This window comes from Plecotus auritus (assembly GCF_963455305.1).
Source record: "Plecotus auritus genome assembly, chromosome: 7".
NCBI lineage: Eukaryota > Metazoa > Chordata > Mammalia > Chiroptera > Vespertilionidae > Plecotus > Plecotus auritus.
The window spans coordinates 19,468,533-19,496,417 of NC_137774.1; the positions used below are offsets into that span (position 1 = coordinate 19,468,533).

The 27,885-nt window shown below is 39.3% G+C and overlaps 1 protein-coding gene across 1 annotated transcript in view; it reads left to right on the forward strand.

The window, feature by feature from the left end:
* SMURF2 (SMAD specific E3 ubiquitin protein ligase 2) overlaps window positions 1-27,885 on the forward strand; it is a 96,904-nt gene that overhangs the window by 41,044 nt on the left and 27,975 nt on the right. The window contains exons 2-7 of the mRNA XM_080679034.1: window positions 8,955-8,993; window positions 18,805-18,913; window positions 21,640-21,773; window positions 22,813-22,878; window positions 24,442-24,526; window positions 27,207-27,290. Of these exons, the coding sequence (XP_080535160.1) occupies window positions 8,955-8,993; window positions 18,805-18,913; window positions 21,640-21,773; window positions 22,813-22,878; window positions 24,442-24,526; window positions 27,207-27,290 (517 nt within the window). The remainder of the gene's footprint in view (window positions 1-8,954; window positions 8,994-18,804; window positions 18,914-21,639; window positions 21,774-22,812; window positions 22,879-24,441; window positions 24,527-27,206; window positions 27,291-27,885) is intronic.

Genomic DNA, 27,885 nt, shown 5'->3' on the forward strand with positions numbered 1-27,885 from the left:
TGCGGGTGGCCGGAGGAGGGAAGCAGCCCAGGTCCTGGGTGCCGGAGGGAAGCCGGTGCGGCAGCTGGGGGAAGGCCTACTCTTGTACAAATTTTCATGCACCAGGCCTCTTGTTTTATAATAATGCTCTTGAATGTGGCTCTTTGTGCAGTGCTCTTGTTTCAAGCAACAACTACTACAACAAAACCTATAAAAATTATGTTGTGTACAAGTTTTCTCTAGAACTTATTTCATTTTCACTTCACATTTAAGAGTTGAGGTAGAGGTTGATTCTTGGAGCAGGAAAATCTCAATTGCTGTTAATGTGCCAGCAATCAGGAAGGGTGCATATTAGTAGACATTTTTAAAACACTAGCCCATCTTGTTGGAATTTGCATAGGAATGTTGTCCTGAGCTTCAGTTTTATTTTACAATGATAATATAAGTTCAAAGAAAACCCAGAGAAATCTACTCTGTTCAAAAATAGTCTGTACAACTTTTGAGTTGCAGGAACAGTATTATAAAATCTGTTTTTGTACAGCGAAGGAAGACGGGATGTCTGAGTGTTTCTTTTTCCTTTCTCTCAAGCAGTCTCATTCCTAATCAGCAGTGTAATTGGAATGCAACTCCAATCTGGAGGAGGAAAGGGAATTTTTGGCAAGAAGACACTGAGCAGTTGGGAGTTTTATTCAGATGAAGCATAGACAGCCATTCATTATGAGTACAACTCAGTAAGAACAGCAATCGCATTCTATTTCTACAGCTGGGATTTATACTCTGATATTATTACATAGTGTTTTGCATGTAGTAACTCCTTTCCATCCAGAAAAGAATTATTGACTTAAGTAAAATGGTAATATTTATTACATCTGCACTTCTGCAAATGATTTCCTCCAGTTACTGCCTCAAATAAAAGTTACTAAAAGGGGATTTTTTGCAAAATTTGAGAACATTTCTTGAGAAAACAACAACAACAAAGGCATTTATAGCATATTTGAATTATACTTGACTTGCAGGCTCTTAGGGCAAAGGACTACATCTTATTTATCTTTGTATCTGCAGAATCTATCATAGCACTTGGCTCAAAGTGGGTACTCAGGAAATGTTGAATGAAAGAATGAGTGATGTAGGCAGTGCTCTCTTCTCATTAAGCATCTCAAGATGGTCACATCTGCATCTGTGTGAAATAGGAGTTACCCGTATACCAGTGAGGCCAACTTTAGCTTATTTTGATAATCTCCTCCACCTATTTCAAACCATCTATCTGTAGAAGGGATGATTAGAATAGCTAGAACCGGCTAGGTTTTAGGAGTGTAAACTTAAGAATGAGAAATGCTTTGAAGGAATTTGAGAAAGGTACATGATCAAAGTAGCCGAGTAAGATTAATCTAGTGCAAATCTATAGGCCATGTGAGACATGGTCCCTAATGGATTCTGGAGTAATGGGGTTGTGCTGGTATAATGCCACATTTGTGGTTAGCATTAATCAAATTGACACATGGCTGCTACATAAATATCGAGAGTCCAGTTTAATGTTTTGTTTTAGTACGAAAATTAGTGAAAATTTATTATATACTTAAGATTTTTGCACCTTTCTGTATATGTTACTTCAGTAGAAAGCTTACATTAAAATTATTGAAATATTGGTAACTATTTAGGAAAAAGTATATACTCTCCAAGCCTTTGCTCTGGTCCCATCCACCTTACAAGTTTTCTCTCCTGCTAGTCCCTTCTAGTAGCTTAGTCTGGTGTTTCTAAAAATTATTTTTTACCTTTCTCCTGTAATAATCATTTAGAAAACTAAAATGAAAGTTCTTCCACACTGCTACCCCTTCCTAGCTCCACTATTTCCAATCTTGTTTCAAATTTCGATTGTATCACAAAAAATGTTAAATTTACAAATACAAATTTATACAAATATAAATTTGTTACACATATAAAGTTACATTATAATATGGTGCATACATTCCCCAGGAAATTCTGATATATACAGTACCTCCTTAGTTGAGAATTTATTATGGTGACAAATAGGATTTGTCCTATTAATACATTAATTCACTGAGTATTTCCTGAGCTCTTATAATTGATACTAAGGATGGAAAGAGCAATGGGCGCTGGTTCAAGTACCCAGAGTATATTTCCAAGAAAAAGAACAGTGCAATAAAGACTCCAAGGCATGAAAATAATTTATTTATGCAAATAAATCACCAAATCTCAAGTTATGTTTAAGAACCAGTCTTTTAAAATATACAACTGAGAGTTTTTTTTTCTTTTAGGGTATAAAATCATTTAAGGAAAAACTGGCTGGCCGTGGCTGGTATGGCTCATTTGCTTGGGCGTCATTCCATGCAGCAAAAGGTTGATGGTTCGATTTCTGGTCAGGGCACATGCCTGGGTTGTAGCTTGATCCCTGGTTGGGAGTGTGCAGAGGCAGTCTATCAGTGTCTCAATGTTTCTCTCTCCCTCTCCCTTCCTCTCTCTCTAAAAATCAATAAAAATTCTTAAAATTGGTTGGAGCCGTCTATCTAGTGTTAAGGTTAGCAATCTGACCCATCCTGGTATTTCTTTATGTTTTAAATTAACCTTTAAATGAACCTCTTGTAGGACCCTGTTTTATCTTCCCTAGTCTCTGGGTTACTGAATTTCAGTTTCTCTTCATAAACTTTAAACTTGATTTTAAAATTCTTTGTTATTTTGATTTTTCAGTTGCCCTTTGAAACTTTTTCATATATTAGCAACATCTTATTTGTGATTTTAATTTAATTTTTATTTTTAAAAAATATTTTTATTGATTTCAGAGAGGAAAAGGAGAGGGAGAAATAGAAACATCAATGATGAGAGGGAATCATTGACTGGCTGCCTCTTGTACGCACTCTACTGGGGATCGAGCCTGCAACCCAGGCATGTGCCCTTTACCGGGAATCAAACCTGGGACCCTTCAGTTCCCAGGCTGATGCTCTATCCACTGAGAAAAACCGGCCAGGGCTTGTGATTTTTAAAAGAAAATTTGTCTGATGAGTATGTTTTAAATAAAGGGATACACTAAAAATAAGATTTCATAAGTCAAAATCATGATTACTTGAGAATTGGCAATTTATTTATCATACAGAATAAAAGTTCCTCTTTCAATGAAATTATTTTAGATTTTTTGAAGTCTGCTTCATTCATTCAACAAGTATTTATTGAGGGCCCATCAAATGCCTGGCAATGTGTAATTGAGGCTGGAACTACAAAGAAATGAGGCAGACATAGTTTGTGCTGTATGGAGTTTACCACCTCTATAGTTATAAGCAACACTCGAGGCCCAGTGCATGAAATTTGTGCATCGGGGTGAGGGTCCCCTCAGCCCAGCCTGCACCCTCTCCAATCCGGGACCCCTTGGGGGATGTCCGACTGCTGGTAGTGGGACATCACTCTCAATCCGGGACCACTGGCTCCTAACTGCTCATCTGCCTGCTTGCCTGATTGCCCCTAACCACCTCTGCCTGCCAGCCTGGTTGACCCTAACTGTTCCCCCTGCCGGCCTGGTCATCCCCTAATGCTCCCCCCTCCCCCCGCCGGCTTGGTTGCCCCTAACGGCCCTGCCCCCCACTGGCCTGGTTGCCCCTTACTGTCCCCCCCCCCCCCCGCTGGCCTGGTTGCCCCCAACTGCCTCCCCTGTGGGCTTGGTCACCCCACGCAGACTGCTGTTCAGTCATTTGGTCGTCCCTCACTAATCCCCCTGCTGGCCTTGTCACCCCAGGCAGCCTGCTGGTCATTACTGTTACTGTGATGGCATCCTGGACAATTTGCATATTCTTCTATTATAGTATAGACTAGTGGCCCGGTGCACGAAATTCATGCACAGGGGGGAGGGGGGCCCCTCAGCCTGGCCTGCACCCTCTCCAATCTGGGATCCCTCTCATAATCTAGAACCACTGGCTCCTAAGCACTCACCTGTCTGCCTGATGTCCCTAACTGCTCTCCTGCCTGCCTGTTGCCCCAACTACTCTCCCCTCCTCGTCTGATCCCCCTAACTGCCTATCTGCTCTCCCCTCCTGGCCTAAACCCCCTAACTGCCTATGTGCTCTCCCTTCCTCTCTACGCCTTCAGACCCCGGCGCAGGAGTACTGAGAGCTCTCCACTGAGGTTCAGCCCCTGTCCTGACGCCCCCCTCCGGGCTGGGCAGTGCCGTGGGCCTGTGTGTGCTTCTGCCGGGGGCGCTGCTGCGGCCCGTCCTGATGCCCCCCTCCAGGCCAGGTGGCGCTGTGGGCCTGTGCGCGCTTCCACTGGGGGGGGGCACCCCCTGTGGCAGCCTCATGTCCTGGTGGTGCAAGTTCCTGCCCCTGTCCCCGCCCACCAGCTCCTGTGCGCACGCAGCCTGGTCATGACTGTGACACCATTAGGACCAATTAGCATATTACCTCTTTATTATGTAGATTCTGCACTTAAACAATTATAATGAAGTGTGATGAATGCTTGTGATAACAATGGGCTTCTGTGAAAATACAAGTGGACAGAGGGTTGAAAGAAACATGTTCTAAAAGGCTTCCTTCCCTTTTGAGACCTAAATGATGAGAAGGTGAAGCCTGAGAAAAATGTGTCAGGCCTGGGAAGGTTGTGGGTGAGATATGGTGTACATTTAAGAAAGTGAAAGTTTAGAGTGTCTGGATCTTGGACTTGGGGGCTTGGAGGAGAGAGATGGTGATGAAAGATGAAGTCAGAGAGGTAAGCAGGAGCCAGGGCCAGAAGGGTATTGTAAACCAAAATAAAGTTTGGGTCCGAAGACGTTGGGAATGTTTTAAGGATGAAGGTCAGAGGAGACAGAGACAAGGTCCCTAAGGAAGTGGTAGGTTGGGTATGAGATACAGAGCACAGGTAAAAGGATAGTTTTGAGGAATGCTTTAAGGATGCTTTGGAATATTATTAGGAGGAGGGGAAATGGATGGAAGGACTTAATCATATTTTTAGGAAGATCACTTTGGGTCTGATGTGGAGAACTGATTGGAGGGGGTTGAGGCAGAGGACTGATTGGGAGGCTGCTGTAATGACATAGATAGTGGTTGATGTGGCCTGGACTAGGGTGGTGGCACTGATAAAAGAAGTGGCCAGATGAAGGATATTAGTTAGAACTGGTAATTGCCGGGAGGTGAGGAGAGGGAGGAGTAATGAAGGCTGCTATGAAGGTTTCTATCTGAGGCAATGGAGTGGAAAGCACTTATTGAAAAAAAGTAAATGGGAAGTTTGGGGGGAGAGAGACGATGGGGATTTTATTTTGGGGATATATTTAGTTTGCCTGTGTGGACCTAGAGTTCAGGAGAGAGTAAAGGTTTGGGTTTATATATTTAGGTGCCATTAAAATGGTACAGACCAGGGAGGAATGTATGGGAAAATGGCTTTTCAGATGTATATTTTGAGAGGGAAGAGACTTGTCAGTCTATTAAACTATGAACTTTCTCCCAGAAAAAAAAAAAAAAAGTGAGTTTTTTCATGTACATATAACAGTTTACAAATAATTCTAAGGCTTACAAATATGAGCATCTGTGTTCCTCAGGTTATAGATGTAAAGAAACTTAGGGCAAAACCATGAAGAACCTTAACTTTCATGGAAGGTACACAGGAAGAAAAATCTGGCAAGAAAGCCTTAGAATGAGTTTTATGCCTGGTGTAAAACCAGGTGGATGTGGTGTTAAACAGAACCAAAAGAAGAGAGAGGTTCCAGAGGAGGGAATAGTCAGTAGAGGCAAATGCCCTTCAGGGGTCAAATGTAATAATGAAAAGTGTCCATTGGATGAATTTAGTTATTAGGTTCCCAGGGCTTTGGAGAAGCAGTGTAGGGAAATGGTGGGAGAGAAAGCCCTATATAGTGGGAGGTAAAGAAGTGGAGCCACAAAGTGTAGACAGTTCTTTAAAGTAGTTTTATTATAAAGGAGAAGAGGTTGGATGGTGGCTGGAGGTAGGAGACATGGGTGAGCCTTGAGTATGTTTAAGCGCTGATGAGACTGTTCAGTAGAGGAGAAGAGAGATAGTATCCCTGAGAAAGTGGTGAGTTGGCTATAAGATCCAGAGCAAAGGCAGAAGAGTAGAGTTAGGTGGGAGAGTAGAGTAGACATTATAAGTGAAAAGAAGAAAAAAAGAATGAGTATCAAAACATTAAGTTTGTAGTTTTAGTAACAAGAAGTTGAGAGAATTTGCGTATTTTTCTTTCTCTGAAGTAGGATGTGAAATCATTTCACTTCTTGAATTATGATCACCTCTCTAATACTGAAGACTATAATTTGTATTTATATTGTATATGTGTTGATCCTGAGTATTCTATTTAGTTTATATGATGATAGTAAAAATTTGGAGAAGACTTCAAATCAAGTTTGTGATTTGGTACTCTTAGTTATGGCCATAGTTTTCATGATTGAGTTATTATGATTTGAAAAATAAAACTGTTTCTAAGAGACTTCAATTAGTAAATCTGTATCTTGTAATTACTTAATAATTTTATTCATTTACTAATGGCCTCTGCCTTCAAAATGACTTTTATTTGAACTTGAAAAGTGATTAGTTATATTTAGATTTGTTCCCAAGATTTATAATATTAAATGAATTTTTACACACTAAACTTGTAACTAATTGAATAGACTATTTAAACGGTGAGTAGAAGTGGGTAAAAATTAGTCATTACTTTCATAGATATTTTATAAATTAAACTATAAACACATGGAAATTGATGTTTCCCCTTCACTTGTATTGGGCTTGAATTAAAGAAGTGAAGTTTATGACTCTATAAGCAGTAATATTTTAATTTAAATAAAATTCCCATGCTATAAAATTCACCCCTTTATAGTATGTAATTCAATGGTGTTATTTTTTTTAAAATTGATTTTTAGAGAGAGATGGAGGGAGGAGAGAGAGAGAGAGAAAGAGAGAAAGAAACATTGATGTGTGAGAGAAACAATAGTTGGTTGCCTCCCATATGCACCCTGACTGGGGTTCAGACCCACAACCTAGCTGTGTACTCTGGCTATAAATCAAGCCCCAGACCTTTTGGTGTATAGGATGGCACTTCAACCAACTGAGCCACCTGGCCAGGGCTGCAATTCAGTGGTTTTAATATATTCACAAGATTGTGCATCTATCACCCTATAAATAATAATTTAATGCAAGGTAATCAAGAGAATGTAGATTTGGGATATCTAGCTCAATATACTAACTCTTAATTTTTGTTAAGATATAGTAAATCTATCTTGTCACTTATATATATCTAAAAGGCTAAGTGACCGACCATCCATCCGAACGTCCGACTGACCAACTGACCAACCGGCTAGTACATCTGACGTGCACTGACAATTTAAAAATAAATGTTGACTCGCACATGCGCAATACATATAAAGCTCTCAGAATGGATATTATTGAAATCCCCCATGAAATGATTTGTAATGGATCTATTATTTAAGCTACCTTTGGAAATAGTATATCTATAGATAATATTAAAAATACATTTAAACATGTGATTCTTTGACCTAAAAATGAGCACATTCATAAATTAAATGAAGAAATTTTGGATATACTTGATGGAAATTTTCACACCTATTTGAGTGATGATTCCATCAATTTGATAGATGATGCCGAAAAGGAAAATTTTCCCATCAAATTTCTTACTAGTATTATCCCTTCGGGAATGCCGTGTCATAAATCTGTAGGTGCAATCATCATGCTACTGAGAAATCTTAATAGTAAATGGGGTCTTTGTAATGGTACTAGATTTGTTATCAAAAGATTGTGACCTAACATAATCGAAGCTGAAGTATTAACAGGATCTGCGGAAGGAGAGGTTGTTCTGATTCCAAGAATGGATTTGTCCCCATCTGATATTGGCCTCCTATTTAAATTAATTCGAAGACAGTTTCCTGTGATGCCAGCATTTGTGATGACTATTAATAAATCACAAGGACAAACTCTAGACAGAGTAGGAATATTCCTACCTGAACCCGTTTTCAGACATGGTCAGTTATATGTTGCTTTCTCTTGAGTTTGAAGAGCATCTGACATTAAAGTTGTAAATACTTCATCACAAGGGAAATTAGTCAAGCACTCTGAAAGTGTTTTTACTCTTATGTGGTATACAGGGAGATATTAGAATAAGTTTAATCAATTTATCAGTCATTGTTTTTATCAATGTTTTTATATAATGTTTTTGTTGTTTTTATATCATGTTTTAGTTGTTCTTATATCATGTCTTTATTATATCATGTTATTGTTTATTAATCAATTTACATATTATCATATACATTTTATCAATTTTCTTTCATCTCTGACACTTCTATTATAGAGAAAGGGCGAATAGCAATATTAAAATGTTTTTTCTAATTAATTTCCTTTCAATATGCACAAATCTGTGCACCAGGCCACTAGTTGAGCTGATAATTTAGAAGATAATTTATCTTTCCTGTAAAGTTTCTGTGGCATTTAGATGCAGAGTAAATAACAGAGTGTTATTTAAAAAAAACTCGTCTATATCAGGGAAGCTTTATTTTATTTATGATCCTCTTCAGTATAAAATTACTTTATCTCCTAAAACAGTGGTTGCCGACCTTTTGGACCTCATGGACCACCAGTGGTCTGCGGACCACCGGTTGGTGACCACTGTCCTAAAATATATGTCAACCCGAATTTACATATTTCTGCCTTAGAACTGTTTTCCCCTTGCCACCAAGCTACCCTGAGAACAGATCTTGATGGAAGATAGGAATTGGGTCCTTATTAGAATACCAGATTTACAAACTTTCTGTCCTCAGCTGTTACATTGCTAAAGTTGCAACCACTAACTAATTCAACTGTCTTCTGCTGGTCTTTTAATGAAAGTTTGTGATCATATTTCATACCTTGCTGTAGTTAGTGTTTATTACTCAGTGGTGTTTTCAGTGTTTAAAAATGACACTTTTGACAATGCAGTCTTACCATTTTATTTTAATTTTCCTATGTATTTTTTGTTTCCTTTACAGTACTCTGTGCAAAAAACTTGGTGAAAAAGGATTTTTTCCGTAAGTAAAATTAACTTTAAATCTTGTATGTTGTGTGTGAATTTTTTGGATAGCATTTTCAGAATTGTCTGATTTAGGGATTTTTCTATTTAGAAATATACTCAGTGTTTTTTGTTTTTTTTTGGTTCAGAGCCTTTTGGCATAACTTTTTCTGTTGTTTTTTTTTAAATATATTTTTTATTGATTTTAAGAGAGGAAGGGAGAGGGAGAGAGAGATAGAAACATCAATGATGACAGTCATTGATTAGCTGCCCTCCTGCACGCCCCCCACTGGGGATCTGGCCCGCCCCCCAGGCATGTGCCCTGGATTGGAATCGAACCCGGGGCCTTTCATTTTGCAGGCTGACACTCTATCCACTGAGCCAAACCGGCTAGAGCACTTTTTCTGCTCTTAGAGGATTTTGATCTTTTTAGTTTTAACCTCTTTCCCTTTAGTCACCCCTCCCATATATTCGTGTGAAGTGTGTGTGTGTGTGTGTGTGTGTGTATGTGTGTGTGCGTGTGCGTGTGCACTGCTGTGTATATGCAGATGTGTGTAATGTATATTAAAGGTATTCATGCTATTAGATTTCTAGAAAAAGTTTGAGATTATTTTGTAAACACTTTCCCCCCTAACATTTTATAGCAAATTGTACCCATGCATTCAGGATTCCTTGCAAAGTAGCAAAGTCATTCAGCTTGCTTGGAGTTTCCAGGCTGTAGGAAAGAAATCTCTGCCACATTTGATTATAGATGCTCTTGTCTCAGACTCCAAAGTGGACATTTGGTTCCCGCATTTGCAGTCTCTTTGCCGATCTATTGTGAAATTTTCTTGTGGCTTTATTTAGGATTAAGTTTTGTGAAGAAGGATTGTGGGTAGCTTTAATTTATTGAGTAAAACATGATAAAATTTTTATTAAAAACTCTAAGCCAACAAAATTTTATATGTAAAGTATTTGAAGTTAGAAATAAAGAATTATTAGATTTTTAAATTCATGTCCTAGCCCTAGCTGGTTTAGCTCAGTGGGTAGAGCATTGGCCTGTGGACTGAAGGATCCCAGGTTCGATTCTGATCAGGGCTGCATGCCTGGGTTGCAGGCTTGATCCCCAGTAGGGGGCGTGCAGGAGGCAGCCAATCAATGATTCCCTTTCATCATTGATGTTTCTCTCTCTCTCCCTCTCCCTTCCTCTCTGAAATTAATAAAAATATATTAAAAAAAATTCATGTCCTCCTAGCCAGCAAAAACTAGCTGTAAGTGCTAATTTAATATGACATTAAATAATTCTTGAGGGCTTGGTTAAAAGAAATAACAAGCTCTTGATATATTTTTAAATCGTACTTAATTCATTCCACTTGAAATTTTACTACTTCCAGTCTTCCTAGTGTAGAATCTGAATTAAAGCTTATAAAATAACTTCTTATAAAACTCTATAATTAAAAATTGGTATGGTATCTGTGCTATAGGACATAGTTAAGAAGAAAGATATAAGCAGTTGATGTACCATGTACCCTATGCCCCAATTTTGTACCCAATGGTCATTCTCTGGGCTACCACTAATTACTGTTGTCTTCACAAGCTGGTGCTGGACTACTCACCTCAATCAACCCTGTCTCTGATAACCTAGTAACCAGTGTGTGTTCTTTTTTAAAAAAATATATTTTTATTGATTTCAGAGAGGAAGGGAGAGGGAGAGAAATCATAGAAACATCAATGATGAGAGAGAATCATTGATTGGTTGCCTCCTGCATGCCTCCTATTGGGGATTAAACCCATAACCCGGGCATGTGCCCTGACTGGGAACTGAACCGTGACCTCCTGCTTCATAGGTGGAGGCTCAACCACCGAGCCATGCCAGCTGGGCCAGTGTGTACTCTTTTTACCCTTCTTAAGGTTGGTCTGAGATAGGATTTATCCTAGTAGGACTGCAATATGGCAAGAAGGATCAGATAGGTTGGTGACAAGGAGAAAAGGAGGGGAAGTGAGGACTGCACACGTTCAGCTGCATACTTCCCAAGACATCTGCTCTGGTTTTAAAGATAAGATCTTCAGTTTTGTCTTCCAGCCTTCCTCCCCAAATTGTTTTCCTTCCTTCAGAGCCCCCAGATACAGTTTCTCCAGTGAAATATCCAGATAGCCATGTCTCAGCTTTCCTAGGAAATCTAGAGGGATCTTACTTTATTTTTTTTATTTTATTTATTTATTTATTTATTTATTTTTTTTTTAATAAATCTTTATTCAGATTATTACAATTATTTCTCCTTTTTTCCCCCATAGTTCCCCTCCAGCCATTTCCCACCCCACCTTCTGCCCTTACCTACCCCCCACTGTCCTCATCCATAGGTGTATGATTTTTGTCCAGTCTCTTTATGAACCCCCCCATACCCCTTTCCCCCTGAGAATTATCAGTCCACTCCCTTTCTATGCCCCTGATTCTATTGTATTCACCAGATTATTCTGTTCCTCAGGTTTTTAATTCACTTGATTTTTAGGTTCACTTGTTGATAGATATGTATTTGTTGTTCATAATTTTTATCTTTCCTTTTTTCTTCTTCCTCTTCTTTAAGAATGCCTTTCAGCATTTCATATAATACTGGTTTGGTGGTGATGAACTCCTTTAGCTTTTTCTTGTCTGTGAAACTCTTTATCTGCCCTTCAATTCTGAATGATAGCTTTGCTGGGTAGAGTAATCTTGGTTGTAGGTTCTTGCTATTCATCACATTGAAAATTTCTTGCCACTCCCGTCTGGCCTGCATAGTTTCTGTTGAAAAGTCAGCTGACAGTCGTATGGGTGCTCCCTTGTAGGTAACTAACTGTTTTTCTCTTGCTGCTTTTAATATTCTCTCTTTGTCTTTTGCTCTTGGCATTTTAATTATGATGTGTCTTGGTGTAGTCCTCTTTGGATTCCTTTTGTTTGGGGTTCTGTGGGCTTCCTGGACTTGTAAGTCTATTTCTTTCACCAGGTGGGGGAAGTTTTCGGTCATTATTTCTTCAAATAGGTTTTCAGTATTTTGCTCTCTCTCTTCTTCTGGCACCCCCATAATTCTGATGTTGGTACGCTTGAAGTTGTCCCAGAGTCTTCTTACATTATCTTCAACTTTTTGGATTTTTTTTTTTGCTTTTTGCTTTTTCGGTTGAGTGTTTTTTGCTTCTTTGTATTTCAATTCTTTGACTTGATTTTTGTGTTCCCCTTGTCTGTTTTTGGGTCTCTGTATAATATTTTTTATTTCAGTCAGTGTATGTTTAATTTCTAGTTGGTCCTTTTTCATCTCTTCGAGGGTCTCGTTATATTTATCGGCCTTTTCTAGGATATTCTTAAAAAGCCTTATAACCGTGGTTTTGAATTCTATATCCAGTCGTTTGTTTTCCTCCATTTCTTTCGTTTGTGATCTGATTCTTAGACGCCGCATTTTCACTGCTTCCCTGAGTTGTTAGATTTGTGTGCTAGGTTTCCAATTTGGCCCAGTGGGTCTGCCTCCCCAGTTAACCTGAGGTGGACACTCTTGGTGCACACCTTTGTGGACTGTGTGTACAGCCTTGTTGTAATTAAGTCTTTATTGTTGTTGGTATCACTGGGAAGAATTGACCTCCAGGCCAGTTGGCTGTAAGGATCAGCTGTGTCTATGCTGGGAGAAGTCCGGTGCTGGAGACAGCCTTATAGGATTAGACTTGCCAAATTGCAATAGCCTCTGTGCTCAGCTTGGATGGGGTGGAGTCTCAGTCTTGGCTTCCCATCAGCCTTGCCCTTGCTAGCACGTGTGTGCCTTCAGTCCTCTGCCTTCCCGGCTCCCGATTCTCCGCCCGAGAGTCCAGACTCCCCCCACAAGAGCGTGGGTCTCCGGGGGCTCGCCTGGAACTGGGGTTCACTGCAGTCAGAACTGGGGCTCACTTCAGTCAGAACTGGTGTTCAGTGCCGTCAGGAGCCTCTCACTCCCTTCCGCTAGGGAAAGCCTGTGGCAGCCTCCCGCAGCCTTTGTGCGCACTGGCGCGAGCGGACTTTCAGTCTTCCGCCTTCCCCGGCTCCCGAGTCTCCGCCCGAGAGTCCAGACTCCCCCCACAAGAGCGTGGGTCCCCGGGGGCTCGCCTGGAACTGGGGTTCACTGCAGTCAGAACTGGGGCTCACTTCAGTCAGAACTGGGGTTTTTTGCCGTCAGGAGCCTCTCACTCCCTTCCGCTAGGGAAAGCCTGTGGCAGCCTCCCGCAGCCTTTGTGCGCACTGGCGCGAGCGGACTTTCAGTCTTCCGCCTTCCCCGGCTCCCGAGTCTCCGCCCGAGAGTCCAGACTCCCCCCACAAGAGCGTGGGTCCCCAGGGGCTCGCCCGGAATAGGTGTTCAGTGCAGTCAGAACTGGGGTTCAATGCGGTCGGGGGCTCCCTTCCCCCTTCCGCCAGAGAAAGCCAGCCAGGCACTCCGCCGCCCTTCCTCTCTGCGCGCACCAAGACCCTTTGCCGTACCTCCAATTCTCTGTGAGCTTTTCTCCTTCCTTCTAGTTGTAGAATTTTCACTCAGTCAGCTTTCCTGCGGTTCTGGATGGTGTCCGTTCTGTCTTTTAGTTGTAGTTTTGAAATTGTTGTGCGAGGCAGCAGTTTAGTTGTTTACCTATGCCGCCATCTTGGTTTCTCCGAGGGATCTTACTTTAATTCTTTGTAAACCTCTAAGAGGTGATTATCACTCATATGATCTTTATCTGTCCTTAATTTGCATGTAAAAAGAACAACACAAAAAAAGGAAACTTCCTCCTTTTATTGGTGTAAGCAGTAAAAAATTGATAAAGATTCTTAAGAGTTGTGAGCTTGTTTTTAGGGATGAGAAAATTAGGGGAAACTGTGTGACTATCTTTAAAACCCAGAGTAGAAGAAACACTTGATGGCCCTGGAAAGGTAAACAGGAAAGCCAGTCATAAGGCTTCAGAAGGGACTCAGCCAGGATGGACCATCCCCAGGTTCACACTATGATGATGGGCCTCCCGCTGTGGTAGATTTACATTTATTTCCCTCTGTTTATAAGTTGAAGGTTGCTCACATTAATTTTAGAGAAAGAATTAAATAATAATTCCTAAATCTCTTAATTAAGTTTGAGTGAAACCAGAATGTAATTATCATTGATACTGAAATATAGCTGAGTTTTTTGTTGTAATTCAGTTTAAATGGTGTTGTATGAGAGAAGTAAATTTTAATATGAGGCAGGACTATAAGCTGATGAAATATATATATATATATATGTATATATATATGTATATGTATATGTATATATATTTAACTATAGGAAAAAATGCACTGCCATGTGTGGTCTTTTGTAGAGTAATTTGAGATAATACTATTTAATTCAGGGTATCTATCCTTGCTGAGAAAAGTTTTGCTCAGTCATTTTTTTAGAGCTGTTTACCAGCTTATTGGCTTTTAAAAATAGGTACTGCCGAAACCAGTTTGGCTCAGTGGATAGAGCGTCGGCCTGCGGACTGAAAGGTCCCGGGTTCGATTCCCGTCAAGGGCATGTAACTTGGTTGCGGGCACATCTTCAGTGGGAGGTGTGCAGGAGGCAGCTGATCGATGTTTCTCTCTCATCGATGTTTCTAGCTCTCTATCCCTCTCCCTTCCTCTCTGTGAAATATCAATAAAATATATTTTTAAAAAAATAAATACTTCTCCTTCTTCCAAAATTTTAGCAGCAAAATGTTCAAACATATAGGACCATATAAAGAATTTTACAGTGAAAACTCACCATTTGATTTTACCATTAACTTTATCCATATATCCATTATGTTTATTTTTAAAAGAATGCTATTAGCATTAAATTATTTTTTCTTTTATGCAACATTTAAATATCTGTGTGTAACATACTCTGTTGAGATGTTGTATAGGGGCCATACTGAAGTTACTCAGAACCAAGATTGGTTAGCTGAATTTTTTTTTTTCTTCCCCTAATCAAAAACAAAGCTTTATTTTCCCCAGTAAGTAACTCAGTTTTAAGTTGAAATTTTTATTTTATTATTATTTTCAGCTCATTAAGTAATTTTGTGTAGTGAAAAAGTTCTTGAGCTTTAGCTATTTTATATGACTCAGGAGTGATGGGGAGAATTGAGAAATTTAAAAAAATACAGAAAATACTTTAGCCACTTTATATTTACCACTCTTAGAGGTCTCACTAATTTAAGCAAACTTGATAGCTCTTGACCACATTAGATTAACTTGGCTCTCAGGTGAAAATTTCGTAGAATAATATAATTAGGTAAGTTGAAAGAGGTATTTTTTGGTTAGGATATAGAACTTGTATTTTGTGTTCTTTAACAGAAGAGAGACATAGGGAGGTGAGATTCAGGCATTCATACTTTTAAAATAACTTTATTTTTGTTACACCATTACAGATGTCCTGATTTTTGTCTGACCTTGAATCTTGGCATGTTAGTATCTGACTTTAAAAAGAAACTAGCATAGATGTCTAGGTGCAAAATTTCTCTAATTATTAACACTTAACCAAATTTTGTTATAGTATTTTCAGCTGTCCATAGGAAATTTATACCATATACCAATATGTCTCACATCTAAATGGTCATTTTTGTCTTTTTAATATTTTATTTAGTTCTACTTTCTCCTAACTTTTTTTTTGGCCAAAAGGGCCACTATTTGAAGTGTTGTTTGGGCTGAAAAATGTGTCATTTTTGACGTTAGTTTCTTATTAATTATACTAGAGGCCCGGTGCACGAAATTCGTGCACGGGGGGGGGGGGCAGGGATGTCCATCAGCCCAGCCTGCACCCTCTCCAATCTGGGACCCCTCGAAGGATGTCCGACTGCCCCGGGCAGTCAAACGGGCAGTCGGACATCCCTCTTACAATCCAGGACTGCTGGCTCCCAACTGCTTGCCTGCCTGCCTTCCTGATTGCCCCTAACAGCTTCTGCCTGCCAGCCTGATCACCCCCTAACCACTCCCTGCCAGCCTGATTGATGCCTAACTGCTCCCCTGCCAGCCTGTTCTCCCCTAACTGCCCTCCCCTGCAGGCCTGGTCACCCCTAACTGCCCTCCCCTGCAGGCCTAGTCCCCCCCAACTGCTCTCCCCTGAAGGCCTGGGTCCCTCCCAACTGCCTTTCCCTGCAGGCCTGGTCGCCCCCAACTTCCCTCCTCTGCTGGCTTGGTCACCCCTAACTGCCCTCCTCTGCAGGCCTGGATCCCCCCCAACTGCCCTCCTCTGCTGGCCTGATCACCCACAACTGCCCTCCCTTGCAGGCCTGGTCCCTCCCAACTGCCCTCCCTTGCTGGCCATCTTGTGGTGGCCATCTTGTGTCCACATGGGGGTGGCCATCTTTGACCACATGGGGGCAGCCATCTTGTGTGTTGGAGTGATGGTCAACCTGCATATTACTCATTTATTTTATTTTTTTTTTATTTTATTTATTTTTTTTTTTTGTAATATATTTTATTGATTTTTTTACAGAGAGGAAGGAAGAAGGATAGATAGTCAGAAACATCGATGAGAGAGAAACATCGATCAGCTGCCTCCTGCACACCTCCTACTGGGGATGTGCCCGCAACCAAGTTACATGCCCTTGACCGGAATCGAACCTGGGGCCTTTCAGTCCGCAGGCCGACGCCCTATCCACTGAGCCAAACCGGTTTTGGCAATATTACTCATTTATTAGATAGGATAGAGGCCTGGTGCACAGGTGGGGGCCAGCTGGTTTGCCCTGAAGGGTGTCCCAGATCAGGGTGGGAGTTCCCTTGGGGCATGGGGTGGCCTGGGCAAGGGGCCTGGGGTGGTATGCAGGCCGGCCACGCCCCCTGGTGACCCAAGCAGAGGCCCTGGTATCTGGGGTTTATTTATCTTCTACAATTGAAGCTTTGTAGCCTGGAGCAGGGCCAAGCCTTCTGCTTGCTCTGTGGCGGCAGCCAGTTTTGTTGGGATTTATGTATCTTCTATAATTGAAACTTTGTAGCCTTAAGCGGAGGCCTGGGCCGGCCAGGGTGTGCGGAAAGCTTGGCTTCCTCCATCACTGCGGGCAACCCTAGCCTCCTGCTCTTTCCAGCTCTGTGGCTGCCGCCATTTCTGTTTGGATTTATGTATCTTCTATCATTGAAACTTTGAGTGGAGGCCTAGGCTGGCAAGGGCAGGTGGAAAGCTTGGCTTCCTCCATTGATGGGGAAACCCAAGCCTCCCTCCTGCTTTCTGTGGCCGTAGCCATCTTGGTTGGGTTTATTTGCATATTTGCTCCTGATTGGCTGGTGGGCGTGGCTGGTGTGTATTGCAGAGTGATGATTAATTTGCATATTACTCTTTTATTAGATAGGATTAGATCTTTGAGAGTAGCTTTCTTCACTGTCATTTCCTTTTCCTTTCCATGTGACTTAGCTAGTTCATGGTCTACTCGTCTTAGTGTTCTTTATGCTGCTTAGCTCATCTGAATACTACTAATAGAAATTATGAAAATATATTCACAGCCAGCTCAGGATCCTAAAATGGCGCCCTGCTATCTACCTCAGTCACTCTCAGACTGGATTTTCTGACTTTTCAGCCTCTCTTGGATCAGTCTTATTTCTCCAACCATATTTACTTTCACACCTTAGCACAAACCCTTTGGTTAGACTACTCTGAGCCCTTCAGATATTATTATACTCTCCTTGGTGCTCTTCCTACTTATTCTTTAAAGCCCAAATGAGTCCCATCCCCTCAAAAGAAAAAAAGAAAAAGCTTTTCTTTACTGTTCAAACTCAAACTGTTCTCTTTTTCGGAGCTTTTGTACAGACTGGTGAATCACATAGTAAGAGAGAGGTTTAGTACAGCATAGTAGTTAAAAGCATGAAATCAAGAACCAGATTGTGTGTGTTTGGGTTTAGAATCTAAACTTTAGACCCTGGCTTTACCACTTACTACTGTAACCTTGGACTAGTTAATTACCCTTTGTGCCTCAGGTTCCTTATAGATAAAATAGAGATAATAGTATTATTTACTCCATAGGGTTATTGTGAGGATTAAGAGATTTAATACATATGTAAAACATTCATAGTATTACAGATCAGTACAATCAAACATTTATTCTCAGGGCTGTGTGTGTGTGTGAGAGAGAGAGAGTGTGTGTGAGTGAGTGTGTGAGTGTGTGGCATTCTTATTTCCCCAATTAGATATTAATCTCTTTTAAGGCAGGGTATTAGATTTTTTGTTTCAATTTCTCAACACTCATGGAAGTTACTCAGTAAAACTTTTTGGCTAATTTAGTTTCTCTGTGGCCCATGTTCCTGTGTGAAAACCTTTAGTAAGCTCTTTCTTTAAATAAGCTACCCAGGGAGACCCTGGAAAAGCTCTGAGAACCAGGAGTGTTTTAAGCATTCTCCTTTCTGTGGTCAGAGGTAAAGATCTATAAAAACTTCCACATTTGAGGTAACCTCTAGACCTAGGTAGTTTAGAGCTGAGAATGTTTTGAGATAGGAATAAGAAAAAATGTAGTTTTTGGTATTTAACGTAGAATTAACTTTAATCTTAGTTTTTAAATGGATCACTTTTTTAGGTAAACATTAAATTTTTATAAAGAATGAAGTAACAGCCAAAACCGGTTTGGCTCAGTGGATAGAGCGTCGGCCTGCGGACTGAAAGGTCCCAGGTTCGATTCCGGTCAAGGGCACGTAACTTGGTTGCGGGCACATCCCCAGTAGGAGGTGTGCAGGAGGCAGCTGATCGATGTTTCTCTCTCATCGATGTTTCTAACTCTCTATCCCTCTTCCTTCCTCTCTGTAAAAAATCAATAAAATATATTTAAAAAAAAAAAGAATGAAGTAATCTTTGTAGCAAATAATAATCTTTATGTCAAATATTTTTAAATAAAAAAAATCATCTCCTTTTTTACAGGACTTCCAGACCCATTTGCTAAGGTGGTGGTTGATGGATCTGGGCAATGCCATTCTACAGATACTGTGAAGAATACACTCGATCCAAAGTGGAATCAGCATTATGACCTGTAGGTTTAAATGATTAATCTGAAATGAAACACAGAAATCAGTATTATTTGTTAGTCTTGGAAAAGAATCACTAAAAAAGATCTGGGTTTGATCTATGGTATAATTTGTTCTTCACAGAGGGATAGAAAACCTACTGAGAAGGTACTTTGGTTAATTTATAGCTGGTTTTGGAAAATGAAGTAACCTTCATGATGACTCTATGAAGAACAAAATGTATACACAGTTCCCTCCCTCCACTTCTATCAATTAAATGAAGGTATTAATTCACTTTAGGCCAATTATAAGTATAAAACCAGAAATCATAATTGGGGTTCACTCATAGGCATTCTTTTTGCTTCTATATGGATGGTTTCTTTCCTTTAAATTTTATTTTAAGCATAATAATACTAGAGGCCTGGTGCACAAATTCATGCACCAGTGTGGTCCCTCGGCCTGGCCTGTGGGGTTGGGCTGAAACCAGCCCCCCGACATCCCCTGAGGGGTCCTGGGTTGTGAGATGGTGCAGGCTAAGCCCAGGAACCGCACTGGTGCATGATTGGGGCTGGGGAGGGACGTGGGAGGTTGGCTGCCAGGGAGGGACCGCGGGAGGGCTCCAGGGTGTGTCCGGTCCGTCTTGCTCAGTCCCAATCAGCTGGACCCAAGCAGCAAGCTTGCCTACCTGTCAGAGCATCTTCCCCCTGGTGGTCAGTGCACGTCATAGCAACTGGTCTGCCAGTCAACTGTCTACTCCCTGGTGGTCAGTGCTCGTCATGGTGAGCGGTTGAGCGGCCTTAGCATATCATTAGCATATTATGCTTTGATTGGTTGAACGGAAGACTGGACACTTAGCATATTAGGCTTTTATTATACAGGATAGGATATGTACTTTTTCAAAAAGGCAAATGATACTACTGTGAGACTTTTAATGGGAAAATGCAATTCTCTGCTCCCTTCTTATTTTTGCTCTCACATTTTTAACTTCCGGGTAGGAGCCAGAGTTCATACCATGGCTGACAAGGTCCTTTATGACTTGTCTTCTCTATTGATTAGAGCAGACAGCATCAAATTTTCATTGGCTTAATACAGTAGAAGTGTACTAGTATTTTATGTATAAAGTCCATTTGGCAGAGAGGTGAGACACTGCCAAACAATCATTCAGGAATATAGGCTGACAGACGCTTCCCTGTTTGCAGTGTGTGGTCTCAGGGTCTCTATGGGCCTTGACATCTAGCCTCCCAACAGGCTACTTCAGCCGTGGTGGGCTGTTCTCAGACCTGAGGGAATCAGTATTTTAGCATACCTATAAATCAGCTTCCCAGTTGGAAAACTGATTTAATGTGATTTTAAAAAATGTTTGGTTTGGGGTATTTAGCTAATTAATACACGATCTGGTTCTAGAATTTCAACATGTCATGTGGTAGATACTTGCCATGTTGGTCTGTTAGGTCTATTTGAAAGTCGGTACATTCATACTGAGTGATACTTCAGTTCAGATATTTTATTTCAAGCAACAGACATGAAATTCAAATTGGCCTAATTAAAAAAAAAGAGAACGTAGAAGCTTGCTTAATTAAAAGTTAGGGGATGGGGTGGGCATGCTTTAAACACAGCGGGATCCAGGAACACACATGTGGCTTCCATGTTCCTCATGTAAAAGTTTTAGTCCTCACTTACTGGTTTAGGCTTTTTAATGTATTAGGTGAATTTTTCTGAATTTGCTGCTTTATTAAATGACATTAAGATCAAGGTTGCTGGACCAAAAATTTGACCTCTTAGAGACATTGAAATATAGTTAGGGTCCTGCTGATAGCATTATGTTATCTTATTATATTTTTGCATGGGATGACACCATGTAAACAATTGGCTGTGGTAGAGCTTTTACATGCTTGCAGGTATATGCACAGACAAGTGTAGTAACGCTTTTCCCTGCTCTGCTTGTCTGCAGGCAGTGAAGTGAAATCTGCAAGAGTCCTGCTCGCTCAAGGCCTGCATACAGGAAAGAAGCAGGGAAAAAGCGTTACAGTCAGCTTTTGTTCTACAGCATTTAAAAACATAACAGGTATGTCAGATTTTTGGTCTGTCAGCCTTGACACTGCCCTTGAAAATGAACGGAGTACTGATGAGGTAGCAGGTCATATCATTGAGATATATTTAAAATGTAACTATAAAGATGTTTTTACAAGATTTTGTTCTTGGAATAACCATACACTCTCATGGTGTTATTTTAACACCAGCTACTAAAATAGTTTTTTTCACTAACAAAAATTGTAACTCAGCCTGAGAGTGGCAGATGTGATAAAGGATATATTAAAAATTCTTTTTAGCCCTGGCCGGTGTGGCTTAGTTGATTGGAGCATCATTCCATGCACCAAAAGTTTGCGGGTTCGATCCCCAGTTGGGGCACTTATGGAAAGCAACACATCAATGTTTTTCTCTCTCTCTCTCTCTCTCTCTCTCTCTCTCTCTCTCTCTCTCCACCCCCTCTCCCCTCTCTCTCTCTTTCTTTCTTTCCCTTCCTCTCTCTAAAAAGCAATTAAAAAAACAATTCTTTTTAGATTTTACTCTTAAGATTACAAAAAAAAAATTTAAATTCAATACTATGGATTGATTGAACTCAAAACATGTTATACATTACCTAGGCATACTCTGAAACATTTGTGACTCTAGGCTACAAAAGCAAAATGAAAATTTTATACTGCTTACTTATAATTGCCAAGTTACTCATGTAGTCATTTTGTGTTTTTAGGTATATTGGAAAGTCTGATTCAGTTACGATCAGTGTATGGAATCACAAGAAGATCCATAAAAAACAAGGTGCTGGATTTCTTGGTTGTGTTCGTCTTCTTTCCAATGCCATCAACCGCCTCAAAGACACTGGTTGTGAGTAGATACTAGTACCTTTTAAAATGTACATATATACATACACATATATACATGTTTTGGGGAGGAGTTTAAAAACTTCTGTGTATGTTTGAAACACTGGTAATAATTCCTCGTCTAAATTTATTTCATATTATTTAAAAGAAGCAACGAAACATTTTAGATATGTGAATCCTAGAACTGAATCAGAGCTGGTGCTAGGTTTCCAGTGAATATGTAAGGGTTCAGAAATGATTGCTATCCAGAGAGTAATAAGAAAGATGTCAGAATATATGTGCCTTTTTTATTTCTTAGCACCCTTCTCTGGTTTTGGTGGATTTGTGAAATAAAGTGAGTTTTATTTAGGCAATTGGAGTGTTTAAGGTGGCAGTTAAAGGGGAATTACTAGTGAATAAAAATGATATATAAAACTGAAAAAATTAAAGTTATAGAAAGGTAAACATAGATGAGGCATGAGAGAATGAGTTGCCCCTACATGAGTTAGTAGAAGAACTGACTCAAACCCTTATCTTACAGTTTATACTTGGCTGCTTGTTAATACTTACTTTGTATGTGGTGGTAGTGGTGGTGGGGGGGGGGATGTTTGCAGTGGTTAGAGAGAAAAACAATGACACTAACATTTATTGAACGTTACTCAGGGATAAATTGCTTAAGAACAACAACTATTTAAGTGTCGAGCCAAAACACAGACTGAAGTGGTCTGAAATCTTTGGAGAGAAAGTAATTGCATATTGGCAGTATCACACCATTGTCTCATGGTTTTTGAAATCTAAATTTATCAAAACTTTTGTTGAGACATTTACATTAATTATATATACAGTCAGAAAATTTAAAACATGTCTTATCATTAAAACATGATTGATTCTTTAAATCAAGCATGTCAAATTCAGCCTGCCGGCCGTGAGTTTGACATGCTTGCTTTAAATGATAGGCCTGATTTCCAGTGGATTGTGGAAATTTACTATCACTTAATAGATGTTAGAATCTCTGCAACCAGCCTCTTTTTTAATTGCTTTTTGTTGTTGTTGATTTGAAATAGATCAGAGGTTGGATCTCTGCAAACTTGGGCCAAATGACAATGATACAGTTAGAGGACAGATAGTAGGTAAGTGTGGAACTCAAAGTTACATGAATTTTTGCCTTCATTTAAGCTGACCTAAACTCTAAATACCTTTTAAATAAAAGTGCAGCCCTGGCCGATGTGGTTCAGTTGGTTGGAGCATCATCCCATGCACAGGAAGGTCATGGGTTTGATGCCCAGTCAGGGAACCTGGATACATTTCTATAGCATTTAAACATTTTGTTTGCTAGTCTGTGGTAAGACAAATAACTAATTTAACCAGTCTTTATTGTTGGACATTTAGGTTGTTTCTGATGTTTTAATACTATGAGCAGTGCTGTGATAAACATAGTGTTTCTATGACTCATTTTATATATTGCTAGAATTAGGCTACTTAAAATCAGAATATCATCTAAAACTTTCTTAGGTCTTTTGTAAGACAGCATTCTGGAGATGTGCATTGAAGCTCATGAAATCCTATAGCTTTGATATTTAATATTATTCTAAACAAAGCTAATGAGAAAATACCTTGTGTCTGCCAGGATTGTATTGTGGTAAGCATTTCACTTAGCCTTTCTGATATAGTTTTCTAGTATAATTCTAACACTAATGTCTTATTTGCATTCACTAAGAAGGTGTGTTAGGGTATTGTCTCCTGTAAATGGAACAATGCATTGAACTGTCTGATTTTCAAAATTTTTACAGACCTGTAAAATTTCAGAATTTTGAGACCCTTCCTAGAATGAAGGGTCTTAAGATGTCATACTTTATGTAGTGTTCTTTTAAGAAGTTGGGCTATAGTCAAGTTTTCCTGTATCCCTTCTAGATTTGAGAGAGTTGCCAAAAATGCAATCTATAATAATAAAAGCGTAATATAATTAGACCGGACGTTCTTCCTGATGAAGCTGGGCTGCGAGGGAAGCCTGGGTCCCCGGTGCTGGAGGGAAGCCAGTGCCAGCAGCCAGAGGAAGGAAGGCCTACTCTTGCATGAATTTTGTGCATTGGGCCTCTAGTTAAAGAATAATAGAGCAGCAAGGATTTCAGGCATATTATTTAGCCAAACTTCCTCATTACTCAGATTGGGATTATCTTACCCTCAAAAACTTCTGTGTTTTGTTCAAGGTCACAGAGCTAAACTAGTCGGTATAGTCTGGTTTAGAGTTCACATCTCTTCTGCCAAGTTTATATTGATAGTTTTATACTACACTGGATGATGACTGTTTTAACTTATGGAATATTGCCCAATGCCAGAATCTAGTGTATTTAAAAAAAAAAAGATGAGTCAAGAATTAAACTGAAATTAATGTGAGCTTTTCAAATTCTTCTATACATGAATATACCGTTTATGTATTCCACTTCTTCTTAAATGAAGTAGTATCTTTGCATTGCCCATTATAGTGGAAAAAAGTAATTAGACTCTTCTTCATGAACATGATAAAGTGTAGGAAACCTTAAAATTCTAATATCACTCGTAAAGGAAAAAATCTCATGGAAAAATAAATTACTAAAGAGTTCATTCTAAAATATTAAAATAAGCCAGATGTCTTATGAAATTGTAACAATTCTTTCTTATCTATGGCTCTTAGTAATGCTTCTGTTGTTTAATAGTAAGTCTTCAGTCGAGAGACCGAATAGGCACAGGAGGACAAGTTGTGGACTGCAGTCGTTTGTTTGATAACGATTTACCAGATGGGTAAGCTAAAATCATTAGAGAAATATGTGGATAACATCCTTAAAATAATGAGAAAGAAGTTGGTGTTTATTGTATACATAACTTTAAAAATTTGCTGATCAATTCCAAAATCTAGGTTTTCCTTGTACTTGGAAAATTAGTAAGGGATCTTGTCATAAATTCATAAAATAAACCACGAATTAGATGCTAAATTTGGTTTTTAAGAGTTTTGATTAGGAAACAAATTTTTGACAAATAGAACTCTTTTGTAAATATTATGTATTCAAAAGAAAACATTTTTTTGTTTTATTAAATTACTCGAGCCTGGCCGGTGTGGGTCAGTGGTTGAGCATCGACCTATGAACCAGGAGGTCACGGTTTGATTTCCAGTCAGGGCACATGCCTGGGTTGCAGGCTCGATCCCAGTGTGGGGCGTGCAGGAGGCAGCTGATCAATGATTCTCTCTCATCACTGATGTTTCTATCTTTCCCTTTCCCTTCCTCTCTGAAATCAATAAAAATATATGTTAAAAAATTACTCAAAACTGGGTATATACTAGTAAGTACTGAATCTGAAACATTGCTCTGTTTGGAGGTATAGGATTGAGAATCTATATAATAGTAATTATAATAACATAGTGACATTTATTGAGCATACATGTGTCAGATACTGTTATAAGCACTTTATATAACGCATTTATATAATTTAATTCTCATAGTATATGGTTCTGGAATTAGACGATCTGGTATCTAATCCTTACTCTTATGCTTACTAGCTATATGAATATAATAAATTTATTAATTTTGTAAGTTTTGGTTTATACTTATTTATAAAAGAGGATGATGATGATAGTATCTGTGCCATAAATTGTTGTGAGGACTAAATGAAATCATTTGTGTAAATCACTTAGCACAATGTCTTACATATAGTAAGTGCTTAATAAATAATTAGCTACTGCCCTAGACTGTTTTTCTCAGTGGATAGAGCATCAGCCTGCGGACTGAAGGGTCCCAGGTTCGATTCCAGCCAGGGCATATGCCCAGGTTGCAGGCTCGATCCCCAGTAGGGAGCATGCAGGAGGCAGCTGATCAATGATTCCCTGTCATCATTGATGTTTCTATCTCTCTCTCCCTCTCCCTTCCTCTCTGAAATCAATAAAGAAATATATATATAAAAAATTTAAAAAATAATTTACTATTATTACTGCTGCTACTATCCTTGTTACCCTCATTTATTTCACAGATTAAAAGACTGAAACTCAAGAAATTATGTAACTTGACGAAGGCCACATGGTAGATGGCAAGAACTGGAATATAAATCTAAACTTTATTCCAAAGCTCATGCTTATTTATCATTCTTCTCTATCTTTGATACTCATTTTGATACTTTTCTTATTTTATTTTTAACTTTCAAAGTATTTTTAATTAACTTCAAGGATGTGTAACTTATATTCTATAGATTATATCCATATAAAGTGTATAAGTGGCTGAGTTGTGACTTATATTATTTTTGACATGACATTTTACATCCAAGCTGTGGCATTTGCTCATTTTATTTAAACTGGTAAAAATCGCTATAACTTAAATTTGTCCAATTTGTAGATCTCTTTAGCTTCTTGATATATCTGTTAACTTTTATGGATGTGAAGTAGATTGTGGTAGTTTTTATGGGGAAGTTGAAGGTGAAATAACTAATCAATATTGAGAGATTACAACAATGTAAGGTTTAATTATTCTAAACTTGCTTTATATTATATATATTATAAAAGGCCTGTGGCCCTAACGCTGTAACGACCAAAGACTGGCGCAGGTGGGTGGGGCTGTGAGCATGGCAGGTGGGCGGGGCCATGCGATTTCGTGCGCTGGGCTTCTAGTACTATATAATTATAATCATAGGGTAGAGATCATGTTAACATCTCCTTATTTTCTCTTTTTTTAAAATATATTTTTACTGATTTCAGAGAGGAAGGGAGAGGGAGAGAGAGATAGAAACATCCATGATGAGAGGGAATCATCGATTGGCTGCCTCCTGCACACTCCACACTGGGGATTCAGCCTGCAACTGGGGCATGTGTGCCCTGACCAGGAATTGAACCATGACCTCCTGGTTCATGGGTTGACGCTCAGCCACTGAGCCATGTTGGCCAGGCCTTATTTTCTATTTTTTAAGGCCTTCCAATGTTTTAGTGGAAATATTAACATTACCACATCTCTATAGTCATTAGACTATTTTTTGTTATGTAAATTAATAAGATATTGAGGAAAGGTGACATTCTTGCTTTTTAAAAAATTAGTTTGAGTAGGCTAAATGCTTTAAAAAGCTTTTATGTATTTTCTTAAATTAAATATTTAAAAAAGTATGTGGATTTTAGTATGGTCTGCACTCCCCTCCCCACTAAATTATGGATAAATTAGTGTAATTTAATTGAACCTTATTGACATTATTGAAAAATTCTCAGTTTGGCTGATGGGAAATATTAATTACACCTAAATGTAAATATTTTAGAAGTTTCAGAATTCCAGAAAATATATTGTACATTTAAAAAATAAGTAGAAAAAATTCCTATAGTCTGTGGCTTGATCTTTCAATTTGTCATTCTTGATTCATACTCACAAATCTTTTCCTGGCTTGGTTACTGCACTAAAAACATTTTGTATCCAACTTCCTACTAATACCTTATTTTTCAATATTTGTATGTAAGCTGGGAAGAAAGGAGAACTGCCTCTGGAAGAATCCAGTATCTAAACCACATAACAAGAACTACGCAATGGGAACGCCCAACACGGTAAGAACATACAGATACCTTCCCATGGTCTATGTTGTTCACCCTCCTGAAGGCGTTCCTTTCTGTTTAGCTATCAGCTTTACCAGATTTCCTATCTTGGTTTATACTGCTCTAGATCAGTAGATCTTATAGCAAGTGCCATTATTATTTTTTAAAGTAATTTTCAATAAGGATTGTTTAGCAGGTTATCCTGTTATTGTAGCTGCAGGGCCTGCGATGATACTCAATAAATATTTATTAAATAAGGTAAATGAATAAATCGAGAAGTCATCTTATTTCTGGGACTTAAAATTTTTTGAGCCCATTATTGAATGGCTGTAACAAAATACGTATACAGGATCTACATTTGTTCAGTCATGTAGGGGGATGAATATATTATATTGCATCCAGTAAGGTCTGTAATCAGGATAAGAACCAGGTGCTCTGAGGTTATATGGAGGGGCACCTGGCTTAGAATGGGGGGCAAGGGGATGGTGGAACTTGCAGAGGAAAACTCTGAATCTCTGAACTAAATCCTGAAAAATGTTAGGATTTAGCCAGGTAAGGGGAAGGTGGTAGTGCTCACAGCTATCGTGCAGTGCACCAATGGTTATAT